Below are 17,950 nucleotides of genomic sequence, written 5' to 3' on the forward strand. Positions count from 1 at the left end.
ATGTCCTTGTTCCACACACCAAGGTTGGGAGCACACAGCCAGCCTCAGCCAGAGAAGCTGGGTCTGAGACAGCAGGAAAATGTCCTACAGGAAAACAAAAGTCATATTGGGATTAGGGCAGAAAAGTGTTCAAAACATGTAGCAAACTGGCAGGTGTCTGGCTCCAGCAGCAGCTGAGTGAGCAGCACCCAGCTGTGAAGGTCCCAGAGGATGGAAGTGCCCCATCCTCCAGCATCCCCCATTAAGACCTGCCAATGAGTCAGTGAAAGTCTGGGAAATCATGTCAAAGCATCTCAGGGGTGTTTGTTGTGCACAGTTGGGTGAGAGATGTGCTGTCATGCCCACAGGTGATGGGGCAGGTGAATGGGTGAGGGCTGGCAGAGCCATAGACCAGGCAGGAGAAGTGCTGGAGGCACCTACTCTAGGCTTTGCCCTTGCAGGAAGAGGGAGCCCCAAGCTCTCTTCCCTGCTCACTATTCCCTGGTCCCACTCCTGCTCAGGGACAGGAAGCTGCCTGCCAGCAAGAGCACTGTGGAGCCACAGTTTCCACCCATGAGTGTCTGGGACAGGGCGGCCCTTCTACCCTCCACTGCCAAAGCGCTTCTCCACAGCTACACATCCCACCCTTTCCTCAGGGAAAGGGCTTCCCAGCAGCCTATTCTTCATCCTGTGGGCATGTGCTGGATGCCAACACAGTCAGACAGCTTCTGCTCCCCAGTTGCCCTGCCAATGACATGAAGTGGGTTGGGGATGCTCAGCCACCCTTGCTTCTGGGATGCTGTTATGCCTGGCAACAGCGGCCCTTTGCCCAGCTTGTGAGGCCTCCCCAGGACCTGCTGTGCATGTAAAACAAAACAAGCATCCAGAGAAGCAGGGCTAGAAAATGTTGCTGAGGCAGCTCAGTCCGTCAGTGGATTTGCCGGGCGTTTGCATTTCCTATCAGGAAACGTATCGGTGCATTATGGTTTCTGGCATGTGGTGCCGTCCATTAGAATGTGCAAATGATAACAAAAAGGGGTATTTTTGTCAGTCTTTGGTGTTTTTTTAGTCTGTCGTGATTCAGCAAAAAAAGTTGAGGTCTGTGAATTCAGCAGAAATTCAGGTGCTTTCAGTGTGCTGTGGGTTGGGCAACTAGAGCTTTCCAGGTTACAGCAAGTGTGAGGAGCTGCTTTGACTGTGTTCAGCTGTACCTGTCTCTCTGGTTCCTCCCCTGGAAAGCTTAAACTGGAGCTGTAGGTCCTGGCTGAGCGTCCCCACAAAACTCCCAGGAGAGGTTTCCCAGCCTACCTACTACCCAAGGGATCTGCACAGTTAGACAGCACAGCTCTTAACCAGATGCTCCTAGAAAAAAACACAGGTGGACAAATCAGCTTGGGTCACATCCCTCAATGGATCCCTCAGATCTCCTGGGCATCACCTGGTGCAGAGAGTGCCCCCAAATAGCTCCCATTCCCCAGAAAGGCAAAGCACTGCACCAGTTCCCCTCGGGCAGTCAGAGGAGCCCTGCTGTGCTCCCTGGAGGAGCACACTGCAGAGCCTGCAGTCACAAAGCCTTCCCACAAAGTGTGTGTGTTCTATGTAAATAATCCCATCCCCAAACAGATCCTCATGCCAGGGGACATTTCACAGAGTGCATTGAAACTCAGGCTCTGTGTTACATGCTCCCCCACAGCTCCCAGGGGAGCACGGAAGGAGTTGCTTCCCTGGGCACAGCATGTGTTAGCACATGGTAGCACAATGGCACTTATGGCTCTGAGCATGACTGGCCTCTACAGACAGTGAATGAGGGAAAGAAACAATTTATTTATCTGTTCCTGTATCTATCCCCTTTACTGAGTGTGCAGATGAGTTCCAATGCACTTGCAAATGAGCTTGGGGTGGATCATGAAAATGGGGATGTGGGGTTCCTCAGGAGAGCACCGACAGCACTCTGAATTGCCCATCCCCTGTACATCCCATGTGGGACTGCCTTGTATTCTGTGTTTACAGTGTGGTTGTGCCTCAAGTGCCCAAGTCATCTCCCAAAACCAGCCTATGCACAGCCCATGACAAAGCACTATCCTTTGTTTTCCAGTCAAATGGGGGCAGCTGCACCAGGTGCCCATCTTTTTCAGATCCTCTCCATCCCTCCTGCTGTGGGGTGGCTGAATGGCTGCACTTGGGGAGCTCCTGCCCACTGCCATCCCTCCCTCAGCATGTCATGGGCACTGCATGGCCCCAGAGCACTCTGTAAATAGTCGGAAGCGATGAATGGATTTCCTTTTCCTCTCAATGTGTGCTTTAGATTTTCGGTCGGATACAGCATGGGCTCAGGACACACCAAAACATGAGGCTTGCTCACTGGCAGCCCTGGTTTTCATATGGGACCAGTTCAATTTGTGAAGCAGCACGAGGTTTTGGTGGGTGAAGCTTATAGTGATTTCCCAAGGAATGCTTTTTGTTTTCCAGGCAAAGAGCCCACAGACCACTGGCAGCTGGCACAGCCCCACTGGGCACCTGGGAGTGAGACCCTCTGGGGCTGGGGGGCAGTGGGGTCGTGCTGTGCCCTGCCCGTGCCAGCACTATGCATGGGAGTGCTCAGCAAAAGCCAGGCTTGCTGCCGCTTTCCACTTCCTCCCAGACATGTTTACTGCAACATGGAGGGTTTTCCCCCCTGGCAGTGGCCGCCCTCTGCTGTGGGCTGGCCGGATTTTTGCTGCCTTGCCTGTGCTCCCACTCAGACGCTTTCAACTCGGACAGTGTCCCCATGATGGGCCACTGCAGGAGTGAGTCCGGCCCCACACACGGAGCCCAGGTGGGGCCAGGCCTCAGCCCTGGCTCATGGGCAGGAGGGTGGGGAGTCCCGAGGCGCGGGGGATCTCCCGAGGTGTGGGGAACCTCCTGAGGTGTGTGCGGCCTCCCGAGGTGTGTGCAGCCTCGGCTCCGCCACACGCCGCTCCCCGGGGGACAGCCTGGGCACGGCAGGTCCCGCCGGCTCCTGGAGTCAGGGCCGTCTCCAAACAATGGGTGGAGAGCAGGAAACGCCGCATGGGAAACAGGATTTGGCTCCGCCGCCACCATTAGCCACGGCCCCTTGGCCCCTTTCCTTTCCCTGTTCCAGAGAGTCCTTCCCACAGCCATCAGCCGCGGGGATGGGGATGTTGCTGCGCGGGAGGGCTGGGGCGTGAGGCCCTCTGAGCCGCGGACAAGGAGCGGGGCCGGGCTGGGGGTTCCGCATGGCTCAGGGAATCCTGGGCACGCAGCCCTAGCCCTGGGGGAGCGGGCGGGTGCCTGTTCCCTGGAAGAGCTGCCGCTGGGCAGGGAACCCCAGGGACCAATTTGGAGGGAAACCCTGCTTCTGAGCAGCTGGCTAGCCACTGAGCAAGCAGGACCGGAGGCATCTTTCTCTTCGTGCCCAGGCTATGCACCAGAGAAGGTGGTCCTGGCTGCCCCGGACGTCAAGCACCAGCGTGGAAGCAAGATGGGGGGCACGGGCAAGGAGCAGGGGTCCTGAGGTGCTGCTCACTCGGAGCCCCTAGGCAGACACAGCCTTCAGCTCTGACCCCCGTGGCTGGGACATGCTGGGAATCTTCTGACCTCTGCCAGATTCAGAACACGCTCCACAGACATGGGACTCCAGGTTTATCTTCTGCTTCTCCTCCCACGCCTGGCAGGTAAATTGCCCCTTTCCCTCTGCCCCAGTGAGCAGCCCCAGCGTCAGGGAGGCTTGGTTGGATGAGTCAGCAGTGGGAGCTCAGTGGCGCCATCAGATCAGGGTTTGGAGGGAGGAAATACCGCTTTGTGATCAGCCATTTGGAGACCTCAGAGGCTGGCGGTGCCCTCACTTGCCTGCCTCACCCCAGCATGGGAGCCACTCCAGAACCCTTGTTCTGATGCAAGCTTGGGTTATGGTGGGGAGCTGAGCCAGTCGAGATCTCCTAAAGGAGAATGGAAATTCCCACTGTGTCATCCCAATGTGTCTGCAACAGACCTTTCTGTGCCAGGGCTTTGCCTCGGGCTGGGGATGGCAAAAACGTCCTGGAAAGGGGGTGACATTTGGGTGACAGGAACTGGCCTTGAGGCAGGGCTGGGGTGGCCATGCCCTTGTCCAGCTGTGACGTGCCCTTGTACTCTCCCATTCCAGGGGCCATCCTGGACATCACCCTGATTGCTAACGTGCAGAGCCTGTCCCACTCTGACTTCTTCCTCACCTGTGTCATGGGGGAGCGTGATGTGAGCTACCTGCAGATCGAGCGGGAGAACAAGATCGTGATGACACACCCCAAAACGGGCTTCCAAAACTACCGCAACCGCAGCAACCAGGTCCAGGCCAGGGGCTTCTCCATGGCCGACCTGGTGGGGATCCTTTACTGTCTGGGGCGCACCCCAACCGAGCAAGCACAGGTGGTCTATGTGCACAACAGCCACAATGGTGAGTGGCTGGGGGGGGCAGTGGGCACACCCTGCCTGGCAGCTGGGTGCACATGGGAGCTAACTGCATGTGGGAGCTTTGCAATGCCAGCACCAGCCAGTGTGGTGAGCAGACACATGTGAGGTTAGGGGTCTACGAGCACTGGTAGGATGGAGATGAGGACAATGTTCAACTGAAGGAGTGTGACCAAGCCCCATGGAGGATTCATAATGGTGCCTGGGAGCAGGGCAAGGTCCAAAAGAAAGCTGGTTGTCCTTGGAGGAGGTTGTGGGGTCTGTAAATCATTAACCAGAGCAGGGGGCAGCCCTTTGGAGCTGTGCCAGCCCATGTCTTCACCACAGGCTCATGGGCAGGAGGTAATGCCAGGGCATATCTTCGGCAGCCTCCCAGGTGCTTGACAAAGACCATCCAGTGGCAGCATATCATTGCTCCAGCAGTGGGCCTTGCTGAGAGGCATTACCAGGGTGTGCTGTAGCCAAGAGCAGTGCTGGGCTCATCTCCCACTCCCATTTTGGGCCATATAAATCAAAAGGACCTCCCTGGCTTGGCTAGTAGCAGGCATACCACCTGGGGCAGCACTTTTCCACACTGCCCCTCCAGCCTCTGCTCCCCCTGTGCTGCAGACTGCAAAACTGTTAAAACTGAGATTTTCTGTGATAAGTGTTTGCCTTAGCATGCTTTCTAGCTATTTTTTAGAAAGTTTAGGTAAAACAGTTGACCTTTTACTGAGAATAAAAGGAGGGGATAAAAGCTTCCCTGCCTGTGTTAAAACACAGCTTCAGCAAGCAGCTCTGTTGTCTCCAGACTAGAGTACAGAGGCTGATGGTGGGGTCCAAGTGTCCCCCAAGGAGCAGGGCCCCAGCCTGCGTCCTCAGCCACAGGCTCGAGCTGAAAATGGTGGTCGTCCTATTGGAAATGGAGTGGGCTGATCTGCGCAAGCATTGAGGCACAGAGGTGCCTAGGGAGCGAAACAGAGGTATATGGAGCCAGTGTGGGAGGCACAGGCATGAGGGGGGTGAGGAGCAGCTGGGCATGAGAAGCACAGTGAAGGCCATGAACCCCCAGGTGTCCCTGTTTATAAATCATGGATGGAGGTGATGGCTCTGGGTCTCCATCAGTGTGACAGTGTTTCCCATGGTGGAGTGCTCCTAGCAAGCCCCCCGCTCCTGGGTTGACTTAGCCAGGTCAGAATAGTGCTGTGGAGGAGCTGGTTGGTGCCTAGGTTCAAGCCCCTGTGGGAGTTACGACTGCCAAAAAGGTGTCTATTATACAAGTTCCAAAGAAGCTGTCATTGCTCTGTTTACAGGAAGAGAAGATTAAAAAAATTAAGGAAATAGTAAGCAAAAAAATTACATGTTTCCAGGGTGTAGGAGGGCTGGCTACAGAACCCACTGTGGGGGCTTGGTGTGTGTGATCTCTCATGTTTAGCCTGACAGCACAACAAAGCAGGCCAGGGTGATGAAACAGGGGGTTGGGAAAGCTGGCATCTCCTGAAAGGTCATGCATGGAGAAAAACCTAGAAAATATGATAAATTTTGGAAGCTTTGCTGTAAAAACAAAGTAAAGCAGACCAAAGAGATCCTCAGGAACAATTTCAGAACCACTTAAATCTGTCAACAAACTATTTTTTACAATATCCACAGCAGAAAGGCAATTACAGTAAACCAAAGTTCTCTTATTTTTGCATCTATGTGCGTGCATGATAGAGAAGTTGGGGAAACTTGCTCGGGGATCTATCTAAAATGCCAGTGTTGATGGCGGGAGACAGGCAAGAAATAGCAGAACAGAGCAGCATGACATTGCCAGGCGTGCAGTGAGCAAGGCTGTTGTCCCGCTGCCTGTGGGGCACCAGCCTTTCTAAAAGCTTCTGGATAGGGAGTTACAGGACTATAAACCCTGATCAGAACCCAGCAAATTAGCAGAAACTGTAATAAAAAGCAGAATTTGTGGTTAAGTGGCCCCTGAGAGAGGCAGCTGAGCTTGCAGTGGGAGAGTCTTTGGGTTGGTGGCAGTAAGGACACTACAGAAGACCTAGCTGACTCTGCTTGAATTCCTGGAGAAAACTGGGAAAATTCTCTTTCAAAAGTTTTTTGAGAGAAACTGCACTCAGGGAGTGGCAGAAGAGATCTTTCCATTGGTAAATAACTGGCTAAGAGAAGGGAGATCAAGAATAGGAGTGGTCCTTGTCATACGGGGATTTCCCACTGGCATGGCACAAGGTCTCTGCAGGGACCTGTGTCACCATCTGTGTGTACAAAGATCTCAGCAAGCAGCCATGCTGGCTCCTATCACTGAGCTGCTTGGAGGGACAATGGATGTGATACGAAGTGACAGAGAGACAGAGAATAGATGCACTCTGGGAGCACTGCAGTGATAGAGAAACAAGTAAACCAGTGTGGCCAAACACAAAGCACAGAGTTTGGAGATCTCCAGGGAACTGTTGGCTCTTGTTTCAGAGCGTGAGATGGAGCGAGATAGAACAGGGGCCACATCTCTGTGCCCTTTACAAGGGACTGCGAAGTCCATGAACGGTCCCAGCTAGAGGGATAGGTGGGGAGGAGATTCTGGGAAATTACCAAGAAGTGTGACCTGTGGTGTCCTTTTCCTTGTGTCTGCTGCATGTGCTGCTTCCTCTTGGTCCTTGGCCTCAGTGGGGTGGGACACAGAGCTGGATGTGTTTTAGCTCCAACCTGGCATGGCTCCTTCTAGTGTGTGCAAGCTGGAGTACTGCCAGTCTCTGAAAGCCAGCAGCCGCCTGTGTCCTCCTTTGTGTCTGTCCTGGCACGCCCAGGGCTTGGTTTCCCAGACCTTAAGGTATTTATAGCTCTGTTTGTGCTCAATCTGGGGTCTGGCTGACTCACATTAATACTGTAAGAGTTCAGTGCTGCTGCACATCCCAGCACCTGGGGAATCAGGAAAACAGCTGTGACAGGGCCACTGGTCTTGGAGGCTGGCATACTTCTTCCCACATGCCTAATTCTCCTCACCTGCCCATGCTGTCTCTCCCTGCAGCACTCCACACTTCCCCAGCCAGCAGCAGGCAGGGTGTACCATGCAAACTTGTCTCAGATGTTGCCTCCCCCAGACTGCTGCCACCAGCATCCCGTGCCAGGCTAGGACTGGCAGGCTGGTCAGAGGGCAGGGTGCCCCATCACATTCCTTGGTGTCTGCCTGCAAGGGCTAGAGGGGCCAGGAAGGAAGCTCTGTCCCTTCAGAGGCTGGAGGGGGTCATGTGTCCAGCACGGAGTGGACCCAGGAGCAGGAGATGTGTCGTGACATCCCAGGAGAAGCATATGGTGGGTGCTGGGCTGTGCCACAGTGTGTCTTGGGGTGACTGGTCTGGGGGTGTCAGCACTGCCCTTGGCTGTGAGTACCCTGGGCGGGTGACTGCTGCTTAGCCTGCTCCTCCTTCTCCTCTTCTGTAGCCCACCTCTTCCCAGTGAAGGCCACACAGTCTGTGAATGTTGCTGAGCCAGCCACCTTCTCTGCCAGGATCCTCAAGAGGAAGGAGACAGATGTTATGTGGAAAAGAAATGGCAAGTAGTCCTGAGAGCAGGCATGGAGCTGGGGCTGCTCCCAGCTTGTGCTTGGCACTGGCCCCAGACGCATGGGAGGTCATGGATAACCCTCTGTTCCCTTACAGGTACCTACTACCAGACCACAGACCGGGGCGAGGTGCAGGGTGACCGTGTCATCCTGACACTCCCCAATGTCAGTGTCAGCGAAAATGGGGTCTACAGTGCCACATTCATGGGGGACAGCCCCCTGTGGAGTGCCTTCTACCGCCTCATCGTGAGAGGTGAGCAGGAAGTGGGGATAGCCAGCCACACCCTGCACTCTGGCCTGGTGCCACCCTGTCCCGCCTCTGCTCTCTCCACAGCCTGCCCTGCAAAGAAATGGGGACCATCCTGTGAGAAGGACTGTCCTGACTGTCTGAATGGCGGCATCTGCCATGACCATGTTGGGGAATGTATCTGCCCCCCAGGGTTCATGGGCACCCGCTGTGAGCGAGGTAGGTGGTGTGCCCAGGGCACATGTGGGGTCTCTGCTGCACCCCTAGACCTGAGCACTGTGGGTAGAAACTCCGTGGGCATCCCCAGTGACTCCCCACACACAGTATCCTCTGTTTCTGGGGCAGGGCTGCACCATTTACGTGGGTCCTGTGTCTCTTTGATGTGGTGGTACAAGGCTTGGGGCACTCACACTAGCACCGAGCAGTGCATGTGGGAATGGCAGGTGAGGGCAGTCCACACTTCTTTTTCCAGCCTGCCGGGAAGGCCAGTTTGGCCGCAACTGCCAGGAGACATGTCAGAGAGCCCAGGGCTGCCGGGGTCTGAGCTTCTGCCTGCCGGATCCCTACGGCTGCTCCTGTGCCTCAGGCTGGAGTGGATCCCGCTGCAACCAAGGTACAGGAACATGGATATTCATCAGCTCTCCCACCCAACTTGGACTTCCTCCAAGGCCTGGCTGCTCTCCAGCAGAACCTGTGCAAACCTCACCCAATCTGAGGGTCAGCACAGGCTGAGCTGCCTGCAGCTGGTTGCTGTCTCTGTCTCCATGGTCCTGTGCCATGGCCAGGGATAGCAGCGACCTCTCCTCTTCCCACAGCCTGTCCCCCAGGATTCTATGGCCCTGACTGTGCCCTGGGGTGCACCTGCCGAAATGGAGGTAGCTGTAACCGTTTCAGTGGCTGTGTCTGCCCAGCAGGCTGGCATGGGCAGCACTGTGAGAAGTCAGGTGAGGTTGGCAGGGGGCTGTGGTGGGTGTCTGTCCCCCAGCCTCAAGCGGGCTCTGGCTCCTTCCTCACTGGTGTCTAGGAGGGGCCATTGGGTATTAGCCTCACCGGCTGGTTCAGCAGGACCCGTTGCCTGCAGAAAGTCTTCAACCCTATGGAAACCAGGGTGCTAGAAGGGGAACATCCGGTCTGGCACCCAGGATAAGCTGTACTGAGTGTTGCTGAGCCTGGCATGTGGGGTGGGGATCACGGCTGGATGCGGCATCCATCTCCCTGGCTCCTTGGTACCAGGGTCTAGCTGTGACCAAGTCTAAGGAAAGCTGCCAGCCTCTCTTTGTACCTGGGGAAGAGCAGGACCAGCCCTAATGCTGATTTCTGTATGCCAGACCGGTTTCCCCAGATCATCCAGCTGGCCTCAGAGCTGGAGTTCAACCTGGGCTCAGAGCCCATTGTCAGCTGCGTGGCCACAGGCAACCCACTGCCCACCAGTGACAGCGTGGAGCTGCGCAAGGCTGATGGCACTGTGCTCAAGGTACCACCCCATGCTCTTGCCCCACTGCCATCTCCATGTTGCCAGCTCCCTCAAAAGCACCTGTCTACCCCAGGGGCTGCTCGATAGTTTCAGGTTGACACTGGTGCTGAGCAGGGGCACTGACAGCACCCTCTGTGCCCACAGCTCATCAAAGCCATCATTGAGCCAGGACAGATCACCTGTGAGTTCCAGGTGGGGCACCTGATGAAGGAGGACACTGGGCTCTGGGAGTGCCGGGTATCTACAACCGGGGGCCAGGACAGCCGGAAAGTCAAGGTCAACATCCGAGGTGAGGAAAAGCTGGTGACACAGGCAGGATGAGCCAGAGTTGCTGGGTAAGGCTGACAGCAAGGTGTGGCAATACGAAACCCCCTGCACTGGACTGAGTGCCTCCCATCATATGTCCCAGTGCCAGCAAACAGGTTTGGGTGGTTATAAAAGGTTTTCCTGACAAAGCTGGAAGGAGTCAAGAGGTGGCAGATGTATCCATGGTCTGCTCATTGTTGCTCCCAGTCACACCCAGTGTCATTCCTTCCTTCCCCCTGCAGTGCCACCAGCGCCTCTGAGTCCCCCTCGGTTGCTGGCCAAGCAGAGCCGCCAGCTTGTGGTGTCGCCTGTGGACTGCTTCTCTGGTGATGGACCCATCACCTCCATCAAGCTGTTCTACAAGCCCAAGGATGACAATTCAGCATGGTCATCCATTGTGGGTATGTATCTGTAGGGCTGGGGGGCACAGCAGGACCTGTGTGGGAGGTGATGGTTGTCCCAGCCAGTGAGGGTCTGGGGTGGGCAGGGGTCTCCATACTGGGCCTCCTGTAGTGTTGCTGAGGAGGATGACAGTGGTAGGACAGACCGTGTCGTGGACACGGTTTTGACATGTCCTCTTGGCCAACAGTCGACAACAGCGAGAACATCACCCTCATGAACCTCCGGCCGGTGACTGCCTACATTGTCAAGGTGCAGCTGAGCCGGCCAGGGGCTGGTGGGGAGGGCAGCAAAGGACCTGAAGCCATCATGGTGACTGAGTGCCTTGGTGAGCCTCCATCTCCCTCACCCTGCTCTGCCCTATCTCTAACCCTGCATGGCACAGAGTCGGCAAAGTTCAAGACCTGATGCACATGAGGTTTTGCATTTTTGTTTGCAGAGCCCACAGTCAAGCCTGTGATTGAAGGCTGGTCCATAGAAGAGAAGAACACACTTCATGTCAACTGGAAGTTGCCAAGTAACCATGAGCCAGCACATGGCTTCATCGTACACCTCTTTGACTCTGCAAGGAGGCTGGTCTCTGAGAAAAACATCACATCCATCTCAGTGCTCTCTGCCCGCATCGGGGACCTGGAGTTCAACAAAGAGTATGGGCTGGAGGTGCTGGTGTACCACTGCACCAGCCTGGGGCCACCGTCTGACCCCTATAAAGTCATGATCAACAGCAAAGGTGGGTCCAGTGGAACACAGGGAATTATTACAGGGGATTACGATGGTAAATCAGTTATAATTGTAATGGCAACCATCCCCAAGTCTGGCTGCTCCTGAATCCCATCTCTGATAAAACATGAACAGCTGCTTGGGAAAAATAGGTCCCCTTTCCTCACTAGACCCTGCAGTCTCCAGCACCAAGCAGCTGAGAAACATCCTATGCTGAACATGACATTCAGGCCATGACAAGTGATGCTCACAAACAGATCTGTCCTCTGCCCCCTTGCCCAAATCCTGTCAGGCCTGTCTATGCTTGCAGCCTTTACAACACCCTGTAGCAATGCAAGCACAAGTTTCTCAATATAATTATACTTTGCATGAAAAAAATATTTAACTTTGGTTCACTTTAACCCTGCTGCCAAGTAGTTTTGCTGGATGGTCACTAGGGCCTGGCGAGCCCTACAGTCCCACTTGTAGGCACACATACACACATGCATGCAGCCCCCTGTGTAGGCAGGAGACCATGGGAAGGTGGAGCATCAGCCTGACCAAGCTTTCTACCAACAAAGTGGAAAGGCATGCATGAGGCCCTTGGGGAGGCATAGCTCTGTCTGGTACATGTTGAGAGGAGTGGTAGGCATCAGGCTTGAGGGATGTGAGGTTTCCTCTGCTCCATGCTTGTAAGAGCTTTGAATGATTTGGGGATTTGGGGTTAGGATTGTGAGCAGGCAGAAGACTCAGAGGAGGTGGTGGGAAGACAGTGTGTGAGGGAGGGCTTAAGAAACAAAATATCACAAGGGCTAGTCGATACAGGGGCATCTAGTCTGACAGTCTCTGAGGCTGGGAGCATTTGGGAGTACTGTCCCTCTCCACTGTTGTACATGGAGAGCAACTCCACCTTCTCCAAGCAGAAGCCAAGGGTCCAGGGAGGTCCCTCAAACCTGGCCCAGCTTTGGTTGCCATTGCCGTCTAGAGGGTCCAGTCCTCACAGCCTTCCCTGCAGCACCAGGAGACCTGTCCTGGGACTGATGTTCTGCTCTCCTTGTCCCAGGGCCCTCCTCCCCACGGTTGCTCTTGGCAGAGTCCATGTCCGACACCGCTGTCAGGCTCTCCTGGCAGGTCCCTGAGTACCCCAATGGGGGCATCACCAAGTACATCGTGGAGCTGCAGCAGGTGGGGGGCACCAGTGAACCCCAGTGGATCGACACTGACAGTGGCGCTGAGACCACCAAGATCATTGGGGGCCTCAATGCCAGCACCAGCTACCAGTTTCGTGTCCGTGCCAACTCCCATGTCCCAGGGGAATGGAGCCAGACCGTGAAAGCCAAGACCCTGGGAGACGGTGAGAGGGATGTCCTAGCAGGCAGAGGGCTCACAGCTCTGCTGCAGCTTGGGCTCAGAATCTGGGTCAGCAAAGAATGGTTGAAGTGCTTGTGATGACTTCTAAGAGTAGCTCTGAAGCCGCAGCCCAAGCCCAAAACTCTTGTATTTTCAGAAATCCTGCTCCTCCTAGTCCTGATGGGGCATGGGTGGCATGGTGACAGCACAGCACCTATAGAGTAGCTCTGCCTTGGCCAAAGGGTGATAGGGAGTGAGGGGCTAGAGGACCAAAGCAGAGTCAGCATGGGTGAAGGTGGTGGCTGGATCCAAAGGTGGTTGAAGGTCCAGAAATCAGTGGTTCAGTGGCAGGGCCGAGGCAGTGACACTCTCCCTGCTGTGCCACTGTGGCAGCAGGGGCTCAGGATATCATTGTGATATCTTCATGATGTGCCTCGATGCTGGGAGATGTCTGTTGTCTTGGTGCTTGGCCACTCATACAGGCTGGGCAGGGCTCAACTGTGGACCACAACTACAACTCTCCCCCTCCTTTTAGCAGGAGCGCTGAGTGTGCCACCCAGCCTAGGCAGCCAGAGTACTGAGCAGGCGGGAATAGACCAGCAGCTGCTCTTGGCTATCGTTGGCTCCGTGTCTGTCACCTGCCTCACCATCCTCTTTGCTCTCCTGGCACTTTTCCTCATCAAGAAGAATTTTTTCCACCGGCGCCGCACCTTTACATACCAGTCTGGCTCGGTGAGTGCCGCCTGCCCCACCAGGACTGTGTCCCCTGCTCCCCACATCCCAGCCCGATCCAGGTCACGCTCCGTAGCCTCCAGTCCGGATGCAGCCAGACCTCACTTCCACACAGAGAGGGTGCGAAGACCACCCCTGCCCATGACTCCTGCCCTGACGGGACTGCCGCATGGGCAGAGGGGTGCCCATTGCCTTTAACCTCACCCATTCCCATCTGCCAGGGGGAAGAGACCATCCTGCAGTTCAACTCAGGGACCCTGACCTTGACACGCCGGCCCAAGCCACAACCTGAGCCTCTCAGCTACCCCATCCTGGAGTGGGAAGACATCAAGTTTGAAGACATGATCGGAGAGGGCAACTTTGGGCAGGTCATCAGAGCCATGATCAAAAAGGATGGTCTGAAAATGAATGCAGCCATCAAGATGCTGAAAGGTGAGTGTTTGGGAAGGCAAGCAGAATGGGCTGAGGGCTGCAGCTGTATCCTGGGCCATCCTCATGCTGAGGAGAGTCAGGAGTCACTTGCAAAGAAGCAGAGGAGGGGGCCTTGTCGGCCTGAGGTGTCCATCTCTTCTTTACTTCCAGAGTTTGCTTCGGAGAATGACCATCGGGACTTTGCTGGGGAGCTGGAGGTGCTGTGCAAACTGGGCCATCACCCCAACATCATCAACTTGCTGGGTGCCTGTGAGAACAAGGGTGAGGGCTGTCCCCCTCTCCTCAGCCCCACAGGCTCTGCCTAGCTCTGCATTCCTCTCTTCTGGGGAGAGCCCCAGTAGCCAAACCTCCTTGTGCCCCCCAGGCTACCTGTACATTGCCATTGAGTATGCTCCCTACGGAAACCTCCTCGACTTCCTCCGCAAAAGCCGAGTCTTGGAGACAGATCCGGCCTTTGCCAAGGAGCACGGCACCGCCTCCACGCTCACCTCCCAACAGCTCCTCCAGTTTGCTTCAGATGTGGCCAAGGGGATGCAGTACTTGAGTGAGAAGCAGGTACATCCCCAGTAAGCCCTTCATAGCATCCTTTTCCCTGTCCTTGAGGCCAGCAAGAGGGAACACATGGCTCCTGCTGACTGCTGGCCCCTTTCAGTTTATTCACAGAGACCTGGCAGCAAGAAATATCCTGGTGGGAGAAAATCTGGCCTCCAAGATTGCTGACTTTGGCCTCTCCAGAGGGGAGGAGGTCTATGTGAAGAAGACAATGGTGAGGCTGGAGCGAAGCATCTTCGTGGGGTCTGCACCAATGCAGTGGGCAGGACATCCACCAGCAGTGTGAAGGACCTCCCGTTCCAGGACCTGCTGGGTCACAGCTGTCCTCCATCCACAGGGCATGCCCCCCACCCCTGACAGTCTCTATTTCCCCAGGGCCGTTTGCCAGTTCGCTGGATGGCCATCGAGTCCCTGAACTACAGTGTGTACACTACCAAGAGTGATGTGTAAGTCCCATGGGCAGGGACACCAGGGTTGGGGCATGGCTGGGGCTGCTTCCTTCCCTCTCTGGCATGGTCAGTATGGCAGTGTTATTGCTCTGGATGCTGCAAGAGCAGGAAGTGATACCGATGCATCCCCCTGTGGAGCTGCTGTCTCAGCCCAAGTGCTGGCTGCCCGTTCCACCCTGGGCTTTGTCCTGTGCCCATCAGCAGGGCTGGAGTGGGCACTCTGTCACAGCCTCATCTCCGGCCCTTTCAGGTGGTCATTTGGTGTCCTGCTCTGGGAGATCGTCAGCTTGGGTAAGATTTTTCTGTATCCCCTGCCTCCACTCGGGTCCCTGTAGGTCTGGTCCTCCTGAAGCCCTGGAGGGGACACTCTGGGGACCATCCCTGCCTCAGCCAGCTGTGTGTCTGTGGCTGCAGGGGGGACACCATACTGTGGGATGACGTGTGCCGAGCTCTACGAGAAGCTGCCCCAGGGCTACCGCATGGAGAAGCCACGTAACTGTGATGATGAGGTGTAAGTGGACAAAGCTTCAGCTGATGGTGGCATCCACATGCCCCTGATCCCACTGCCCCACAGGGCTCCCACCAACTTGCAGTAGCTTCTGCCTGGTTCCCTCTGCATTGTTTTTTGGAGTGGGGTCCCACATCCTGAACACCCTTCATGGGCTTTAGTTTCCTGCCTGCTTCTCCCTATCTCCCACAAAGAGCTTTTCTGCCCTCTTTCACCTTGTGCACGCTGAGTTGCCCACAACTCTCTGCCCCCAGGTACGAGTTGATGCGGCAGTGCTGGCGTGACCGCCCCTACGAACGCCCACCCTTCGCCCAGATCTCCATGCAGCTCATCCGCATGCTAGAGGCCAGAAAGGTGAGTGGTGGCAGCTTAGCAGGACAGATACCCATCCTGTGCTGGGCTTGTCCACATGCTGGAACATCCCTTGGGCTTGAGGAGGGGACAGCCAGCAGCAGAACTAGTGTGACACTCACCATGTGTAGGGCTAACCCCAGCATCACTTTTTGGGTGTGGGGAGCTCTCTTGCCTCCCCACAGGGCACAGGGCCCATGAGTGTGCCAGTGGGGATGGGAGGTAGATGGGGGCAGTGTCACACCTGGCTCCCAACTGGTGTTCCCCCACAGGCCTACGTGAACATGGCCCTGTTTGAGAACTTCACCTACGCGGGGATCGATGCCACTGCCGAGGAGGCGTGAGGCTGCGCTGGCACCATGCAGAGGGGCAATGCTGGCACCAGTCTGCTGGGACAGTGCTGTGGGGATGATGGGCTGCTCATCCCCTTCCAGAACCAAGCAGCCAGATGCTGGTGCCCCTTCCCAAGAGCACCTTTCCTGCAGCAGGACTGTGCCATTCCCTCCCTGGCTGCCCACCTAGCGTGTGCTGGCCACGGTGGCATGGTACCAGCCACTGACACTGCTCCACAGTGCTGGGGGTCATGGTGGGATGGTCCTCAAGGACAAGCACCAGCACAGTGCTTGTGGCAGAGTGGACAGGAGAGGGACTCTCAGGAGCCAGAGTGCTGCTGCCTGAGCTCATGGACACAGATACTCACAAGCTGTGGGGCAAGAGGGGGAAGCAGCAACCCAGCAGCTGCCTGCCCTGCAGCTCTGAGAGTGCTCCAGGTCTGAAGTGGTGCCAGCAGGACTGTGAGCATCACAGCATGGGATAGGACCGTTCTGGTGGATGCAAAGGGATGGCTTTGGCTGTGCATAGCCTCTAGCTCTTCAGTGACCCTTCGGAGGTGCCAGCTCAGTTTTACGGGCAATAAACATCACACAACAGGCAGCCAAGTCTGAAGGACCCAGCTCTGCCCTGCTGACAGCACTGTGGAACAGGATGTGGAGGCCCAGAGGTCTGCTGCTGTGGTGGGCACTGTTTGGAATCCTGTCCCCACTGAGTCCTCTGATGATCCCCAGGAATGCCCCAGCACCCCTAGCCAAGGCCCAGGTCTCATCATGCCATGGAGATTGGTTTTCATAGGATCCAACTGAGATCTTCAACACACAATTTAAGATTTGGTCCTGTCCCTAAAGGAGGAGACCATGCCCTTCCTCTGCACAGCTGCCTCTTGCATGCTTGAAAATTTTTCCTGCAGTTTCCCTTTGACTGGCTGGTCTTCACAGGAATGGCCTCACTCCTCTGGCTGGCCCCTGGGGAGCTGCGTAGCTCCACACCCTTCCCACCCTGGCCAGCCAGTACCTGCCCAGCATTGCACCGAGCCATCAGGTAACTTCCCATGTCATGCAAAGGGATGACTATGTTCGACCAGCCTGCTTGAACATGTGCTGGAGTGAATCTCATGTTCCCATCCCTCGTGGATCACCTGGGCTCTGTGCTGACCCCAGTGCGGGAGATCCTGTCCCAGGCTGTGGTCCCTCAGCTGCACTGGTGCTGTTTTTTATGCTGACACTGGGTGGGCTTCATTTTTGGGCAAATGTCTTTTATCCCCAGGTGGTCTTTGAACCCTGTAAATACCATTCTCATTTTCGGTTCTAGCCTCCAGTGCTCTTTGGTGTCAACTGCAGCTGTTAGTAAATAGCCTGTCTGCCCCATCCCTGAGGTCCTCCATGAACCAGTGATGGGGACTAGGTCTTGCAGACAGCCTGACACATGCCACTGCCTCTGTACCTCCTCTGCTTCCAGCTGGGAAAGGTGTCTGAGGCAGTGTCATTAGTCCTGCTCACTCCCAGGTCTTTCCACTTTTTGCCTCCCTCATAGCAAAGCCCAGTAGCCAGATGGAAAAGGAAGGGGGACTGATTTGACAAAATGTGGCTGTGGCAATTTGGTGCTGGCTGCTCAGAGCCTCTGGTGCTGTCCTCAGCTGCTGGGCAAGGAGAAGCCAACTCGGCTTTGGCATGGTGGGCACACATGTACAAATGGCTTCTGGTGCCCCCTGGGCTGTGCCACTGTGCTGTCCCCTGGCAGGGTGGGAGACCCTCCAGCCATTTGTGCCAGGCAGTGATGGTGGATTGGCACAAGGCTTTACTGGGACACCCCCACGGTGGCCCTGCTCCTGCACAGTACCACTAGCAACTGTGTGGACTCTGGCAGTGTCCCCTGTGCCTGCAGCTCTCCTTCTGGCACAGCCACAGGGATAGTGTTGCTGGCAGAGCAGACCCAGAGTACACTGGTGCCAGGTGGCACAGGACATGATGGAGCCAAATGAACTGTCCCACATCTCAAGCTCCCACATGGCAGCAGCCCTCAACAGCCGGCCCTGCCCCACACAGGGGCCTCCCTGGTTTCTCAGGGGTTGTTTTTCTTCCTACTCCAGCCTCCCGGCATGCCGGTAGCCACAAGGGCAGGACATGTCGCCTATATGATAGGAGCAGTCTCTCTTGGCACT

The 17,950-nt window shown here is 55.9% G+C and overlaps 1 protein-coding gene across 6 annotated transcripts; it reads left to right on the forward strand.

Annotated features, from left to right (window-relative positions):
- Nucleotides 1-3,112: 3,112 nt before the first annotated feature.
- Nucleotides 3,113-17,093, forward strand: TIE1 (tyrosine kinase with immunoglobulin like and EGF like domains 1). Of its 6 annotated transcripts, none has more exons than XM_071565392.1 (23): nt 3,113-3,653; nt 4,124-4,411; nt 7,837-7,947; nt 8,055-8,210; nt 8,292-8,423; nt 8,677-8,817; nt 9,020-9,148; nt 9,533-9,678; nt 9,823-9,967; nt 10,227-10,385; nt 10,574-10,711; nt 10,823-11,113; nt 12,146-12,436; nt 12,968-13,284; nt 13,386-13,596; nt 13,747-13,857; nt 13,961-14,151; nt 14,249-14,362; nt 14,524-14,594; nt 14,848-14,888; nt 15,012-15,108; nt 15,360-15,459; nt 15,729-17,093. In XM_071565392.1, exons 1-23 carry the CDS (start codon nt 3,608-3,610, stop codon nt 15,798-15,800), a joined length of 3,498 nt encoding a protein of 1,165 aa, XP_071421493.1. In that variant the 5' UTR covers nt 3,113-3,607; the 3' UTR covers nt 15,801-17,093. The 6 variants fall into 6 exon arrangements, with proteins under 6 accessions (XP_071421493.1, XP_071421495.1, XP_071421494.1 ...); XM_071565394.1 differs by having other exon boundaries at nt 12,968-13,164; XM_071565393.1 differs by having other exon boundaries at nt 12,971-13,284.
- The last annotated feature ends 857 nt before the right edge of the window (nt 17,094-17,950 follow it).

Source organism: Pithys albifrons, chromosome 10 (assembly GCF_047495875.1).
Source record: "Pithys albifrons albifrons isolate INPA30051 chromosome 10, PitAlb_v1, whole genome shotgun sequence".
Lineage (NCBI taxonomy): Eukaryota > Metazoa > Chordata > Aves > Passeriformes > Thamnophilidae > Pithys > Pithys albifrons.

Bases quoted from the DNA above. Each gene is read 5' to 3' on its own strand.
- TIE1 (XM_071565392.1), top strand. From the start codon at position 3,608: ATGGGACTCCAGGTTTATCTTCTGCTTCTCCTCCCACGCCTGGCAG. The intron at 8,211-8,291 runs GTGAGCAGGAAG...CTCTCTCCACAG, and splicing joins CTACCGCCTCATCGTGAGAG to CCTGCCCTGCAAAGAAATGG. The intron at 15,460-15,728 runs GTGAGTGGTGGC...GTTCCCCCACAG, and splicing joins GCATGCTAGAGGCCAGAAAG to GCCTACGTGAACATGGCCCT.